This window comes from Triticum urartu, chromosome 5A, assembly GCF_056163025.1.
Source record: "Triticum urartu cultivar PI428250 chromosome 5A, HENAU_Tu73, whole genome shotgun sequence".
NCBI classification, from domain to species: Eukaryota; Viridiplantae; Streptophyta; class Magnoliopsida; order Poales; family Poaceae; genus Triticum; species Triticum urartu.
In genome coordinates, this window is record NC_141877.1 from 641,621,947 (window position 1) to 641,636,015 (window position 14,069).

The 14,069-nt window shown below is 47.3% G+C and overlaps 2 protein-coding genes and 1 non-coding gene across 4 annotated transcripts; all 3 read left to right on the plus strand.

Moving 5' to 3' along the window:
* Positions 1-312: 312 nt before the first annotated feature.
* Positions 313-6,348, plus strand: LOC125511329 (putative serine/threonine-protein kinase PBL21). Of its 2 annotated transcripts, none has more exons than XM_048676674.2 (5): positions 313-1,124; positions 1,244-1,413; positions 1,534-1,723; positions 5,013-5,404; positions 5,734-6,348. In XM_048676674.2, the coding sequence occupies exons 1-5, from the start codon at positions 1,028-1,030 to the stop codon at positions 6,043-6,045; spliced, it is 1,161 nt and encodes a 386-aa protein (XP_048532631.1). In that variant the 5' UTR covers positions 313-1,027; the 3' UTR covers positions 6,046-6,348. The 2 variants fall into 2 exon arrangements, with proteins under 2 accessions (XP_048532631.1, XP_048532630.1); XM_048676673.2 differs by having other exon boundaries at positions 314-1,124; positions 1,516-1,723.
* A 2,335-nt stretch (positions 6,349-8,683) lies between these two features.
* Positions 8,684-14,026, plus strand: LOC125511328 (putative serine/threonine-protein kinase PIX13). The gene is made up of 3 exons (XM_048676672.2): positions 8,684-9,671; positions 12,970-13,111; positions 13,224-14,026. Exons 1-3 carry the CDS (start codon positions 9,294-9,296, stop codon positions 13,883-13,885), a joined length of 1,182 nt encoding a protein of 393 aa, XP_048532629.1. The 5' UTR covers positions 8,684-9,293; the 3' UTR covers positions 13,886-14,026.
* TRNAL-AAG (transfer RNA leucine (anticodon AAG)) lies at positions 8,747-8,827 on the plus strand. Its single transcript has one exon. It is a non-coding gene; the product is annotated as a tRNA-Leu (tRNA).
* Positions 14,027-14,069: the final 43 nt, after the last annotated feature.

Consider the following 14,069-nt stretch of genomic DNA (forward strand, 5'->3'; position numbering starts at 1 on the left):
AATCCAATAGCACTTGCAATTACGACAATATATCTTGCAATAAACATCCGCCGCGATACCTTAGCGGCGGGCGCGCCGGTCATGATACGCTATGCATACCGCTCTATCTCAAGACAAATCCGACAGCATAAAGCGGGCGACACAAATACGCGCCGAATGCATAAAAAAATGGTTCTGCGTAAACTGAGGGTGACACGTGGGCCCGGGCGGAGTTTCTCACACATGGCAAGGCAAAAACAGCGAGAGGGGGAAGGGGAAGAAGGGTGGACAAATATCATCGTCGTGTCCTACGAGGAGCACGAGATAGAGAGAGAGAGCGCGGCGGTGGCTCATCAGATCTACTCCTCCGCCACCGCGCAATTAAGCCAGCACAGTCCACGCCAGGAAAACCGTACGCACGCAGCAGTCACGCTCACGCTCGACTCCACTCCCCCATCCTCATCTCGCGGGAAACCCAGCCAGCCAGCCCGACCAAGAAACCGGCCACGAGTCCCTCTCCCTCACCCTCGCTCGCTCCCTCCCTCCGTCCGGACGGAGCAAGAGCGAACAAGGCCGCGAGACTGCCGGCCGGCTTCCAAACCGGGATTCGATTTCGGTCTTGGTTCCGCTTTCCCGCAGGAGCCAGCCAGAGAGTCTGTGTGGACTTCGTTTCGTCCCGCTGGTTAATGCTTTCCCGAATTGCTCCTCCGCCCCGCCACCGCTGGGGCCGCCGCTGTCCTCCTCCTCCTACTCCCCACTGCTGCTGATGCCGGCGATTACTTCTTGCCTAATTTGCGCAGCCCCCCGGCCCCGGCGCGCTGTTGCCTGCTAGCCCCGCAATCCCTCGCTCGCCCGCTCGTCGGCCGCCGCTCGATCGATCGGTCCAACCAATCCTGGCCCCTGGATTGGAGTTCCCCCGGGACGGGGCCCATGCCGACGGGTTCGGTCGCACATTTATAGCCCCCCTCCCTCCCCTGGGCGAGCGAGATTGATCCTCCTCCCTGCCCTCGCGCCGCAAGTATCTGACAGGTGTTCTGATTTGGGGGGGATGGGCTGCTTCGGCTGCTTCGCCCCGGCGGCGCGCCGAGGGGCCGGCGACCTCAAGCCCTCCAAGCTCGCCCACCACTGCACCGACGACGACTCAGGTTCCTTTCTCGACTGATTTCTGCCCGTCCCCTCCCCGCCCCGCCGCCGCGTGGTGCAAAGCGCTCTTCTTTGTTCCTCATCTTTCTTATCCGTGTTGTGTTGTTGGGTCTTGGAGCAGTCGCGGACGCGCAGAGGAAGGTGGCGCCGGACGTGGGGAGCGGCTGCGCGCACAGCTTCACCTTCAAGGATCTGCTCGTCGCCACCGGCTACTTCAACGAGGCCAATTTCATCGGCGAGGGCGGCTTCGGCAAGGTGTACAAGGGCAAGATCTCCAAGACCAACTCGCAGGCGAGTCCCCACTCTTCCTCCCCTGTTTCACCTCTGTTCCTCCGGCGGCCCTGGTTTCCGGTGAAAAAAAGATTCGATTGACTGTTTTCCTCCTCCTCACAGGGCGCTTCCGATGCGCAGATGGTGGCGGTGAAGCAGCTGGCCCGGGAGAGCGTGCAGGGGAGGAAGGAGTTCCTGGTGGAGGTGCTCATGCTCACGGTGCTCAGCCACCCCAACCTCGTCAGCCTCGTCGGCTTCTGCGCGCAGGGGGACGAGCGCCTGCTGGTCTACGAGTACATGCCCTTCGGCAGCCTCGAGAGCCACCTCTTTGGTAATACTTCTTCCCAGAATTCTTCAGACTCGCTCTCTGTTTTTGGTTCAGTTCATCTGTGCAATGCAGTTAATATCCATGTTGATATGTATTGGCTATTCTTCATAATGTGCGTGTTATGGTACAGTTCAGTTTGTGTGGTAAACCTTCACGCTACTCGCACTCGCTCTCGAAAGTAATTCGTGTGGATTTGGGAAAATCAAAGGGGAAAAGAAATGGAGATCATAGAAGAAACCATCTATGGTTCCCCTCTCTCAGTTCTGGGAAAGAGGTGACTTTGAGGATTTGCTTTTTGGGGGTTCACTTTTGGGAACCATCCATGGTTGTGCTGCTGTCTGTTAGTCTATGATAACTTCTGATAATGGTGGAATGAAAAGTCTAGTTACCATTACCAAACAAAATAGAAGGTCGTACTTCTGTCGAAAAAACAAAAGGTCATGCTCCAACTGTTCGAAGATTCTTCTTGTCCGGTACACCGATATGAGGATTTATTGGAGTTTCACTTTCTCAGGATCATGGTGTTTTTTTTCCTTTAACTATGAAACAGATGGTATTTTGATCGGGTTACTCACTTCATAAGAAAACAAATATTTAGTTGTCTTCATACCTACTTCTTATAAAGATCTGGGTTGGTGGTGGTCCATTCACCCATCATCAAGATTTCCTGTTGTGTTATTAGGACATTACCTGTTGTCATCCATTATGTGGAGGACATAAGGTTCATTCAACTGATGTATACTTTGAGATATATCTTTCTTTGTTTTGCACAAAATTATGGATGTGATGGCACAAATGTTTAAATGACTGATGCGATATAAAAAGAAAAAAAAAACTTCTGTAGCAACACATGGGTATTTTTTGCTAGTACGAACACTGGAGGAAAAACATCTGAGTACCAAAAGTTAAACCTTCAAGTGTTGAAATTTTTACTTTTATGTGCATTCAGGCAATACATGTGGGTCCTCACACATGAGCAAAAAGAAAGAAATCAAAATCGCCTCCATTTTCTCTTTTCCAATAAAGAAAAACTCGACCCATGGGCAATAGCACCCAGAGAATAACTTATATTAAGAAGAACCGAGCACCCTGCTGACGCCAGGCCTCGAACGCGGGTGGGCGAGCAACAAGCGCGCAGACCCGCGCTCCTAGCCAGGCGAGCGATGCTCGGTTCTCTTTCTTTTTAGCTTTTATTATCTGCTTTAATAGAATTCAGGATGCCTGTTCTTCTACATGTTGAAGTATTAATTTCTACAAAAATCATGAAGAAACAATAGGTAGATATTTTATCTGTATCAACTGTTGGTTCATAAACCACCCTTGAGCACCCTGCTGATGCCGGGCCTCGAACGCGGGTTGGCGAGCAACGAGTGCGCAGACCCACGCTCCTAGCCAAGCGAGCAGTGTTTGGTTCTCTCTTTGTTTGTCTCTCTTATTCTCTACTTTAATAGAACTCAGGGTGCTACCCATTCTTCTGTATGTTGAAGTATTCATTTCTTCAAAAATCATGAAGAAACAATTAGACAGATAATTAAGCCGACCTGCGTTCCTAGCCAATCGAGCATTGGTCGGTTCTCTTTATTTGTCTTTTTTATTATCTGCTTTACTACAATTAGGATGCTATCTGTTCTTCTATATCTCGAAGTATTCATTCCTACAAAAATTGTGAAGAAACGATAAGACAGATTTTTTTTCTGTACTAATTGTTCGTGCATCAACCAACCTTTAGCACCCTGCTGACACTGGGCCTCGAACGCGGGTCGGTGAGCAACGAGCATGCAGACCTGTCCTAGCCAATCGGGCTATGCTCGGTTCTCTTTCTATGTCGCTTTCATTATCTGCTTTAATAGAATCCAGGATGCTATCTATCTTTCATATGTTGAAGTTTTCATTTCTTAAAAAATCATGAAGAAACAATAAGGCTGATATTTTTTCTGTATTAATTGTCGGTGCACCTAGACAATCGAGCGTTGCTCGGTTCTTTTTCCATGTCGCTTTCATTTTCTGCTTTAATAGAATTCAGGTCTATCTTTTATATGTTGAAGTTTCTATTTCTACAAAAATCATGAAGAAACAATATGGCAGGTATTTTTTCTGTATTAATTGTTGGTGAATCAACCAACCTTCCACCTCTGTTTCTTAGTGCATGGATTCAGATTGGAATTTTGTGTTTTTTAGTACTTGATTGCAATCCGGATTTTGTATTTAAGAAAGTCAAAGTTGGGACAAAGATATAAGTTAAAAAAGGTCAGACATGGTATAGTATATCTATGCACTATAATGTTCAAGAATAATAGGGGCAATAGCTCCCCACCGTTTAAAATATACACTACAGTACTACTTTGCATTCCCCATATGTCCTCTGCCATCGCCTTTGTCTTCCTGATTTGTTCTCTTGTAAGGCTGAATACTTTGCAAGATTTCTGAAACTATGGGTATGCTGTCTCCTCTTTCAAGGGATTAAAGTCAGGGGACAATGTAGTTTGTTATTGTCATTTATGTTCATGTCCATTTACAAACACTATTAAGTATTGAGTGTGATGGTAACGCCTCTGGAGCGACTGACCCCAGTTCAAAGCCTGGGTCTCGCATAAAAAAATTCCCTCTCGCTGGCACGCACAGAGACACCAACCCACGTGAGGGTCGAGTTTTTTTTTGTTGTGTATAGTTATTAAGTTGGTAAGTATTATTGGCTAATCGCTTAGTTGGGTAGTGTGAAGTGTGAACCATCCATTTTGTGTATTCTGGAAAACTACAAAATAAACTGGTTTCAGCGTGCAATCCGCACAAAAACTTTGTCATACTCGCTTATATGTTTCTTACCTGAAAAGCAACCTTTTTGATGATTGAACATTTTCCTACATGCCAAAATTATTGAGCACATAATGCCTAAGGTTAGCCAGAATTGTCCCCACGTAAATTATTGAAGCTCTCAGGTCCTCGTGCTTTGTCTCATGCCTGAACATCACATGGTCTGCACAATGATAGCAGTACTAGGTGATGGGCATGATGTGAACCATCTGAACTTTTCTGCAAAGTTCCTTTATTTTCCTAACATGTAATCTGTTTCAGTGATGTGCTCCTGCTAAACTTAGGCCAATACTTCCAGTCTTCCAAAAATGTGTTATCGTTACTCGACTTGATTTTTTTATCTAACCGTTTGCGTACTTTCTGTTTCTTGTCTCACTATGCTTGATACATCTTTTACTTATACATCAATTTGGTTATTTGTATACTGAATGAAACATCGTGTACACTTCATTCACTGATAGAAATTTTCACCTTTGAACAGATGTTCCTCATGGCAAGCCACCACTCGACTGGAATACACGAGTGAAGATAGCTGTTGGGGTAGCAGAAGGGCTCTCATACCTGCACAACGTGGCAGACCCACCGATCATTTACCGCGACATGAAAGCTGCCAACATTCTGCTGGATGAGGACTTCAGCCCAAAGCTCTCCGATTTTGGACTGGCAAAAGTTGGGCCCGTTGGTGACAGGACTCATGTGTCTACCAGGGTCATGGGTACCTATGGATACTGCGCTCCTGATTACGTGGTGAGTGGCAAGCTTACCATGAAATCCGACATCTACAGCTTTGGTGTTCTTCTGTTGGAGCTGATCACCGGGAGGAGGATCTATGATGCTTCGAGGCCTAAGCCAGAGCAGAGTTTGCTAACATGGGTAAGCAGTTCTACCTCGTTCCATACTTTATATGCATCCTCTCAGAATCTGTCTGCAGAATAGCTGTCTTTTCTTAGAATCCAATTATATCTTGAGAGTACTCTGTTTTCATAGACATGTTAATTTTCCTTCTATTTGGATGATGTTCACATAAGTTTCTCTGTTCCTTGGCAAAAGAAAAAACATATAATTTTCTCATTTTTACCCACATTGCATCATTGCTGCCATTGAACATCAAATTTGGAATGGTTAATTTGAGTATCATCAAATTTGTTTCTGTAAAGCTCTGGAGGGTTACTCACACCTTTCTTTTATTTATCTTTTTGCAGTCAAGGCCATTTATGCATGACAAGAGGAAATTCCACCGGCTGGCTGACCCAGCCCTCCGCGGCAGCTACCCGCCCTCGGCGCTCAACCAGCTGGTGGTGATCAGCATCATGTGCCTGCAGGACCAGCCCCACGTCCGCCCCATCATCGCAGACGTTGCGATAGGCCTGAACCATGTCGCCAGCCAGCCTTATGCTTCCCTGGCCTCCATGGGCTCCCCGGCATACAGCGGCTCACCGCAGTACAGCCGCACGCCGTCCAGACGGCGAGGAGGCGGCGGCGGCAGCAGGAGGGTCTCGCAGTACGCGTCCTAGCCTCCTATAGGCCTCACTGGGCCTGGCGAGAGAGATGAGTGCGGTAGGTCGTTGAACAACCTGAAACTGTCGAAATGTCATAGAGTCGCGGCAGAGGGCTGGTATGAAGGAGACCGGTGAAATGTCATAGAGTTGCAGCTGACTGTGTGTGTGTGTGACTGTTGGTTTTTTCGTGTTGTTTGTTGGTTCTAGTAGCTTCATAAATTGTGTGGCGATTTTGTACATATGATCAGTCATGCGTATTGGTCATTCCTGGGATGATAGGGGAACAGCAATGTATTTGCTGTTTTGGTTTTTGGTCAAGTTGTTATTGTCATCATTGAGTATTTTTTTTTGTGGGGTGGGGGTGGGGGTGGGGGGTATCTTCCAAAAGAGCAATGCTATTCTTACGTATGTGTTTTACATAAAACTCCGTCTGTCCGATAATATGAGACATTTTTGCAAGCTAACGTATTATGTTATGGGACCGACTTGGGCGACGGTTATTAATTCAATTTGCTCTAGGTAGTTACTCCTCTCATAACACGTAAGATTCAAGTAAAACTCTTGCGTAGGAATAAGATTTCTGGTTTCAAAAAAGAGAAAAATTATCAATGTCGATGATCCAGTGGGAGATTGTGCTTGCACATGTGGCGGTGTGAGAGTTTCTTCAGATTGATAAATACTCCGTGTGTGACGCAGAACATATATAGGGAGGACCAAATCTACACAAGGGAAGGGACAAAATGGTTAGTAAAATAGCTAGCACAACTTGGTTACTCTTGGAGTATATCGTCTTTTCCTTGGACATCTGCAAAAACAAAAATAAATGGACCTTGGGACATGTGCCGGGTTAAGAGGTGGTGAAACAGGAATGTACCCAAAATCATTGCGGAGTGTTATCTTTTTTTTTTGACACGTCAACGGCGGGCTTACGCCGGCCTGAATTTATATTACCGAAACCAACGTCATTACAGAGAGTAGAGTTACAGGGGGTGGTGTAGGAAAAAGAAAGAGAGCAGAAAAGGGGAAAAAGGAAGATTACACAGGGACTATAATCTCGTGGCTAGGTGAGACAACATAGCGCCCCAGTTGCGGAGAAGCGATTGATATTGAGTGTGGTCGCATCGATGAGACGAAAGCACAAGGTCGTCCGTTGCGACCATGGCAATGTGGTGGATGCCCGGAGTTTCATTGCTAAAAACTTTGGCATTATGATGTTTCCAAGAGTTCCAAAGAGTGGCAATTATCACGATTGAGCGCACTTTGCCGCTCAGAGTTCCCCTCCAAACATCTTCTAGGTTGTCCGAAAATCCATTATATAAGCTTTTCAGCTCGTCCAGAGAGGCCGGAGGAAGAAGGTGTGTGATGCTCTCACAAGCCCCGCACAATGGGCAAGCAACAGAGGTTGCGATTATTTCCTTTTGTATTTATTACTAAGATAAGATCTCAAACAGTTTGTGCCTTGCGATTTTTTCGACCAGTGCTATACGGACGACACCTCTGCACACGATTGTGAACGATGAATCAAATCATCCATTAGATTGGATCATTTCGAAAATCAGCTCCGTTGAAGATAGGCATCGTTCAGATTTCGTCCGTGGACTGCCGTGTGCAGAGCAGTTTTGTTCTTTTTAAACATTTACTGCTTTCTTTACCAGTGTAGTAGTAGGCAACGTAGTAAACGCCGGAGATACAATAAGCACGGCGTGTATACACGTGAAGGTTGCAATTGAAATATTGCTCCCAACTTAATGGATGTCAACTGCTGGTATATCTTTTTTTAATCAAAAGGGAGTTTCCCCCGGTCCCATTTTTATTATTAAAATGAAACCACAACAGTTCACATCATTCAAACTTGGCCAAAGTGGCAAGTAAGACCGGCATAACAAGCAGGCAACCAAAGGAAGCGGATTAGGAGCACTCGGGTGCTCCACTCCCCTATATTCAAAAATAATTTAATAATTCAAAAAAAGCCAAAACAAATCTTGGATATATTTTTGAATCAAATATGACTAGGTATTGTACTCATAGAAAATGTTTGGCCAAGGAATAATTCTCGTTGACTTCAGGGCAAAAAAGAACAAATTTATGACGACAATATAGCATGAATAGTACTTGTATCTAGCATTTTTTAGGAAATCTTTGACCCCGGATACAATAAAAGACATTTCCTATTTAAATATTTTTATACGAGTGCAATACCTGGTCATGTTTGATTCCGTAAAAAGTTCCGGGATTTTTTGACTTTTTTTGAATTACCAAATTATTTTTTAATATAGGGGGGCGTAGCACCCGAGAGCTCCTATGCATTTTCGGCAACCAAAGGGCTATCCACGATACTTGACGATTTAAGACATCACAAGCCAGGGATTAAACGCCAAAAGGCAATAACCAAGAGATCAGCTATGAAGCACATATCATCCCCAGGGGCGGCAGGGGCAGGATCTAGCCAGGCGATCAGGTATATCTTTCTTCTTCTTGTACTCTTTCATTTTTACAAGGCTTTGTAGATGTTTCAGACGGTGCGCGAAATATCACAATTTTATTTGTCTGAAACGACTTATAAAAATGAACGGAGCGAGTAGTATTTTCGCTCATGTCAAATCAAATGGTTTGCGCATCAGCCAGCCAGCGTGTGGCCACCGAGTAGCTTCTTGCTATTGCCATAATTTTTTCGTCGCGCACTCAAGTAACGTGTAAAAACAGAAGAGCAACAGCTGATCAGATGGCCGAGTTGGTCTAAGGCGCCAGATTAAGGCTCTGGTCCGAAAGGGCGTGGGTTCAAATCCCACTCTGGTCAATTTCCTTTTTTTGTTTTTGACTTCGATTTCCATGCATGCACACGAGTAGTCACTCACCGGAGGCCGTCGCTCTGTCCAGCTACCCGAGACGACGAGGCAACCAGCGCGATCTAAGCAGCAGCAGCAGCCAGGAGCACCTGCACACTTGCACTGACCAGCCAACGCGCGCGTCACCGGCCGGGAATTTCCGGCTGCTTGCGAGGCCACTCCATCCTCGCTGTGGCGGTGAACTTGGCCCCTACGGCATGTCCTCGGCCACGACCAGTTCACTTCCTTGGCGCCATCGACCTCGCGTCCTCCCCTTGTCAACGTCGGCCGGCCCCATCATTTCGTTTCCGCCACAACCCAACTGCATATACATAAGCAAACGCGCGCACACGATCACCTAACAGGCTAACACACACGCGCACGAAAACAGCCAGAAGAAGAAGAGGAGGGAAGCTAGATCAGCTCAGCTCAGCTGTCATGGGGAACTGCTTCCGGTCCGGCGGCAAACCCACAAGCCCTCCGGCCAAAGGGAAGCCGTCGCCGTCGTCGTCCACCAGGGAGAGCGGCGGCGGCGGCGGGAGGGAGGAGGAGTCCTTGGAGTCATACCGCCGGTGGCCGAGCGCGGGCGGGCGTGTCCTGGACGCGCCGAGGCTGCGGGTGTTCACGCTGGCGGAGCTGCGGGCGGTCACGCGCGGGTTCAAGCCGGAGATGGTGCTCGGGGAGGGCGGCTTCGGGCGGGTCTACAAGGGCTGGGTCGACGACCGCACCCTCAACCCGGCCAAGAGCTCCGCCGGCGTCGTCGTCGCCGTCAAGAGGCTCAACGCCGAGAGCGTCCAGGGCCTCCAGGAGTGGCAGGTGAGCTCATCTCATCCCCCGGCCGCCGGTTTCTGTTGCTTGCCTTGCCTGCCTCCCTCGCGGCTCCATTCCCATTCCGAGTTGATTCAGTCAGCCTCTCCCATCCCATCCATGGCATTTCTACTGGTCAATTTGCACTTCATTAATTTTGTCTCCGGGTTGCACTAGCAGCTGGGAAGGAGAAACCCATGCCTTTCCATTAGACGACAATGTCAATGGCGAACATTTCCCTGCGGCTCACCACTATTGAGCTAGTCCTGGTCGTGGCCTGTCAAGTGTCATCGGTGTACTAGTCTCGTCAACCCTGCATGTACCTAGCTGATAAGTAATTCGCCTGCCAATTCCAACATGCTTCTAAACTCATACTCCCTTCATAAAGAAATGTAAGAGTGTGTAGATCACTAAAATAGTGATCTAAACACTCTTATATTTGTTTACAGAGGGAGTGGTATTGTTTAAATCCGTGATTCTTTTTAACATGGTACTAAGTGCTTACGTATATCCACATGCATTCATACCCATGAACACACACATGTACACCCTACATCTGTGAACATTCCATGATTCAGTCGGTCTCGCCTCCCATCCATGCATTTTTCCTGGTCAATATGCACTTCATTATTTTCGTCTCCGGGTTGGGTTGCGCTAGAAAAAACCCGTCCCCTTTCTATGTGATAATAATGTCAATGGAGAACATTTCCATGCGTCTCACCATGCTTCAGCTAGTCGTTGTCTTGGCCTGTCGGTGTACAAGTCTAGTCAACCGTGTCTGTACCTAGCTGATAAGTAATTCGCGTGCCATTGCCAACAAGCAACGAGCTGCATTTTTCAACTCCATGTGCTTGTTTGTGTGCTTGCAACATGCTTCTAAATTCATACCAACTGTCTGAATCCATGATTATGTTTACACAGTCAAACTGTAGCTGGTATTTTGAAATGTAGGTGCTAGTATGTGTGTACCTTGGCTATGATCGGGTCCATGCCACTTTGCTATCAATTCCATTGCTCGTATGCTTATGCTTGGGTTGGTTGATTCATTTTCTTGGTCAATTTGCACTTCACTAACTTTGTTTGCCCTAATATATAGCTACTTTTATAAAAGTGACATGAACTTTGTTTGCCCTAATATATAGCTACTTTTATAAAAGTGGCATGAATATATAAAAATTACATATGGAACAAGTCAATTTTCATGTGTGGATTTCTTGCTCCTCAGCTCCAGGAAGGGAGCCGAGAGGCAGGCATGGCAAACAATTGATCACGGAAGAAAAAAATCCGGCACTAGACGATAATGTCAGAACATCTCCAACAGGCGCGCTTCGCCTTGGCGCGATATGAAGAGGTTTTCTAGATGCACAAAAACACTGCGTCCAATTCGGTGGCCCCACCAGCAGCAGCCCGCGCGCATAATTCGGCACCCGAATTTTGCAGCCCAACAACCTGCGTGCACACCTGTGCGCTAAAGTTTTTTGTGTGCACTCTATTTTACATCGTCTACTAGAGCGCTGTTTTTTGTCCCTGACGCACAAAAACGCTAGATTATAGCGCGTGAGATATTTTTTAGGCGCTTGTTAGAGATGCTCTCACCGGAGAACATTTCCCTGCGGCTCACCACTCTTGAGCTAGTCGTTATCGTGTCCTGTCATCGGTGTACAAGTCTGGTCAACCCTGTATGTACCTAGCTGATAAGTAACTCGCTGCCAATGCCAGCAAGCAACAACCTGCATTTTTCAACTCCATGTGCTTGTTGGTGTGCTTCCTGCATGCTGCTTCTAAATTAATAATGCTATGCACAAAGAGTTACACGCAATCACATGTTGATTAGGATTTTTTTTCTTTCTAGCTAGCCCCCCCTTTTCACGGGGTGGGCCCTTCCTCCCCTTAATCTCCAATCAAAACTTACTGGTTTGTAATTCCCTGTTGTAATTCCCTGTAACTATGTATCTCTAGCATTATTCATACCATCTGTCTGAATCCATGATTATATTTCACGCATAACTCGAATTTAGACAGCCAAAGTATGGCTTGTATTTTGAAATATAGGTGCTAGTATGTATGTATGTACCTTGGCTATGATTGAGATTGATTGATGCGGTCATCTTTATTATTATTTAACAGAGTCTGACAACATGCATACATGGATCAACCCAAAAGCCACCTATGTAGGGAACAAAGTTGCAATACCTACATTCATGATAATGATAATCTGTCTGAATTGCATGAACGGGCACTATCTAATCCGGTGGCCTCACGCAGCTGCCCCGCATCGGGCCGAGAGCACCACCCGGTCTGGCCGAGTGTTCGTATTCAAAATACATTTTGTTGTATTTCAAAATGTTCTGTTGTATTTTTCAAAAATCCGGCCTTCATGGAGACCAGGATGAAAAAGCCAACAAAAAGTCCATCCCTTTCTGTTACTGTTACTTACATGATAATGTCAATGGAAAACATTTCCCTGCGGGTTCACCCCTTTCCAGCTGGTCGTTGTCTTGTGCTATGGCCTATAGTATAGGTGTGTGTACAATTCTGGTCAACCTCCCCTGTACCTATAGTTGACAAGTACTAGTAGTATGCGTGATAATTAATGCCAGTAAGCAACAAGCTGCATTTTTCAACTCCATCAATTTGCTGGTTAATTTGCTTCCAATCCATGCCGTCACCTCGTAGTTCATCGATTGCACCTCGTGTATGTACTTCCTCTATTTCTTTTTAGTCTGCATATAAGATTTGATCAAAGTCAACTTTATGAAAAAAAATATATCAACATCCACAATACTAAAATTATATGTCATGAAAATTAATTTTATCATGCATCTAATAACATTGATTTCATAGTGTGAATGTTGATATCTTTTCCTATAAAGCTAGTCAAAATTTACAAAGTTTGACTTTGACCAAATCTTATATGCAAACTAAAAAGAAACGGAGGGAGCATTAGTTATTCCCAGCTGTCCATGTTCATTTTGGGTTGTGTGCTCTCTGGCACTACTGGCCAGCACATGAGCTGGGTTTCACCTTTAGTTTCAGAAAAATTTCAGCACCAATCGAAATCACCGAAATTCAGTGATTTCCACGAACGCTTGAATTCAGTTAAATGTGTGAAAATTGTAAACTATTTTGAAAAATACTTGAATCCATGTGTACTACTGAAATTGCTGGGTCGAAAGGTAAATATTTAAGTGTCTACTGAAATTATGAAATTCACTTAATTTCATGGTAATTTCACTGAAATTGAAAACCTCACCGGCGTGCCGTGCTAACGCGGCAACTTGTGTTTTTTTGTGTATGGCAAGTGCAGTCGGAGGTGAACTTCATGGGGCGGCTGCAGCACCCGAACCTGGTGAGGCTGCTGGGCTACTGCGGCGACGGCGAGGACCGCGACCTCCTCCTCGTCTACGAGTTCATGCCCAAGGGCAGCCTCGAGAACCACCTCTTCCGAAGTACGTAATCCATCCACCATGCAATGCATCCATCGCCATTGGTCGATCTCGATCCATCCACACGCTGCACTTTGCTCTTCGCTGACCTCTCCTCGATCCATGCATGTCGCAGGGGGCGGCTCGTTCGAGCCGCTGTCGTGGGCGACGAGGCTGAAGATCGCCGCCGGCGCCGCGCGGGGGCTGGCGTTCCTGCACTCGCCAGAGACGCAGATCATCTACCGGGACTTCAAGGCGTCCAACATCCTCCTCGACCACGACTTCGCCCCGAAGCTGTCCGACTTCGGGCTGGCCAAGAGCGGGCCGGCGGCGGGGCGGTCGCACGTCACCACGCGGGTCATGGGCAGCTACGGCTACGCGGCGCCCGAGTACGTCGCCACGGGCCACCTCTACGTCAAGAGCGACGTCTACGGCTTCGGCGTGGTGTTGCTGGAGCTGCTCACGGGGCTCCGCGCGCACGACCCCAACCGGCCCAGCCACCAGGCCAACCTCGTCGAGTGGGCGCGCCCCTACATCGCCGGCGGTAGGAAGCTCACCGGGCTCATGGACCAGCGCCTCGCCGGCCAGTACCCGCCCAAGGCGGCGCTCCGGGCCGCCAGGCTCGCGCACCGCTGCCTCTGCGGCGACCCCAAGGCCCGGCCCTCCATGGACGACGTCGTCGCCAAGCTCGAGGAGATCGACGCCAGAGGGAGCCGCGACGCGCTGCCGCCGAGGCCGAGGCCCGTCCCGGCGACATCACAAAGGTCGCCGTACCGCGGTTCATCCAAGCCGGCCTGACGACGAACTGATAATTCCATCTGTTAACGAATGGCCTTTGATGATTAATTTCTTGATTTCTTTGTTAGCTAGTCAGTTTTGTTTCGCTTCATACTACTTGCCTTTGAATTACTAGGTCACTGCCGAACTTGTGGCTTTGTATTCTTGTGTACTTTGTCTAGTAGGAGTAACAAAAAATGGCAGG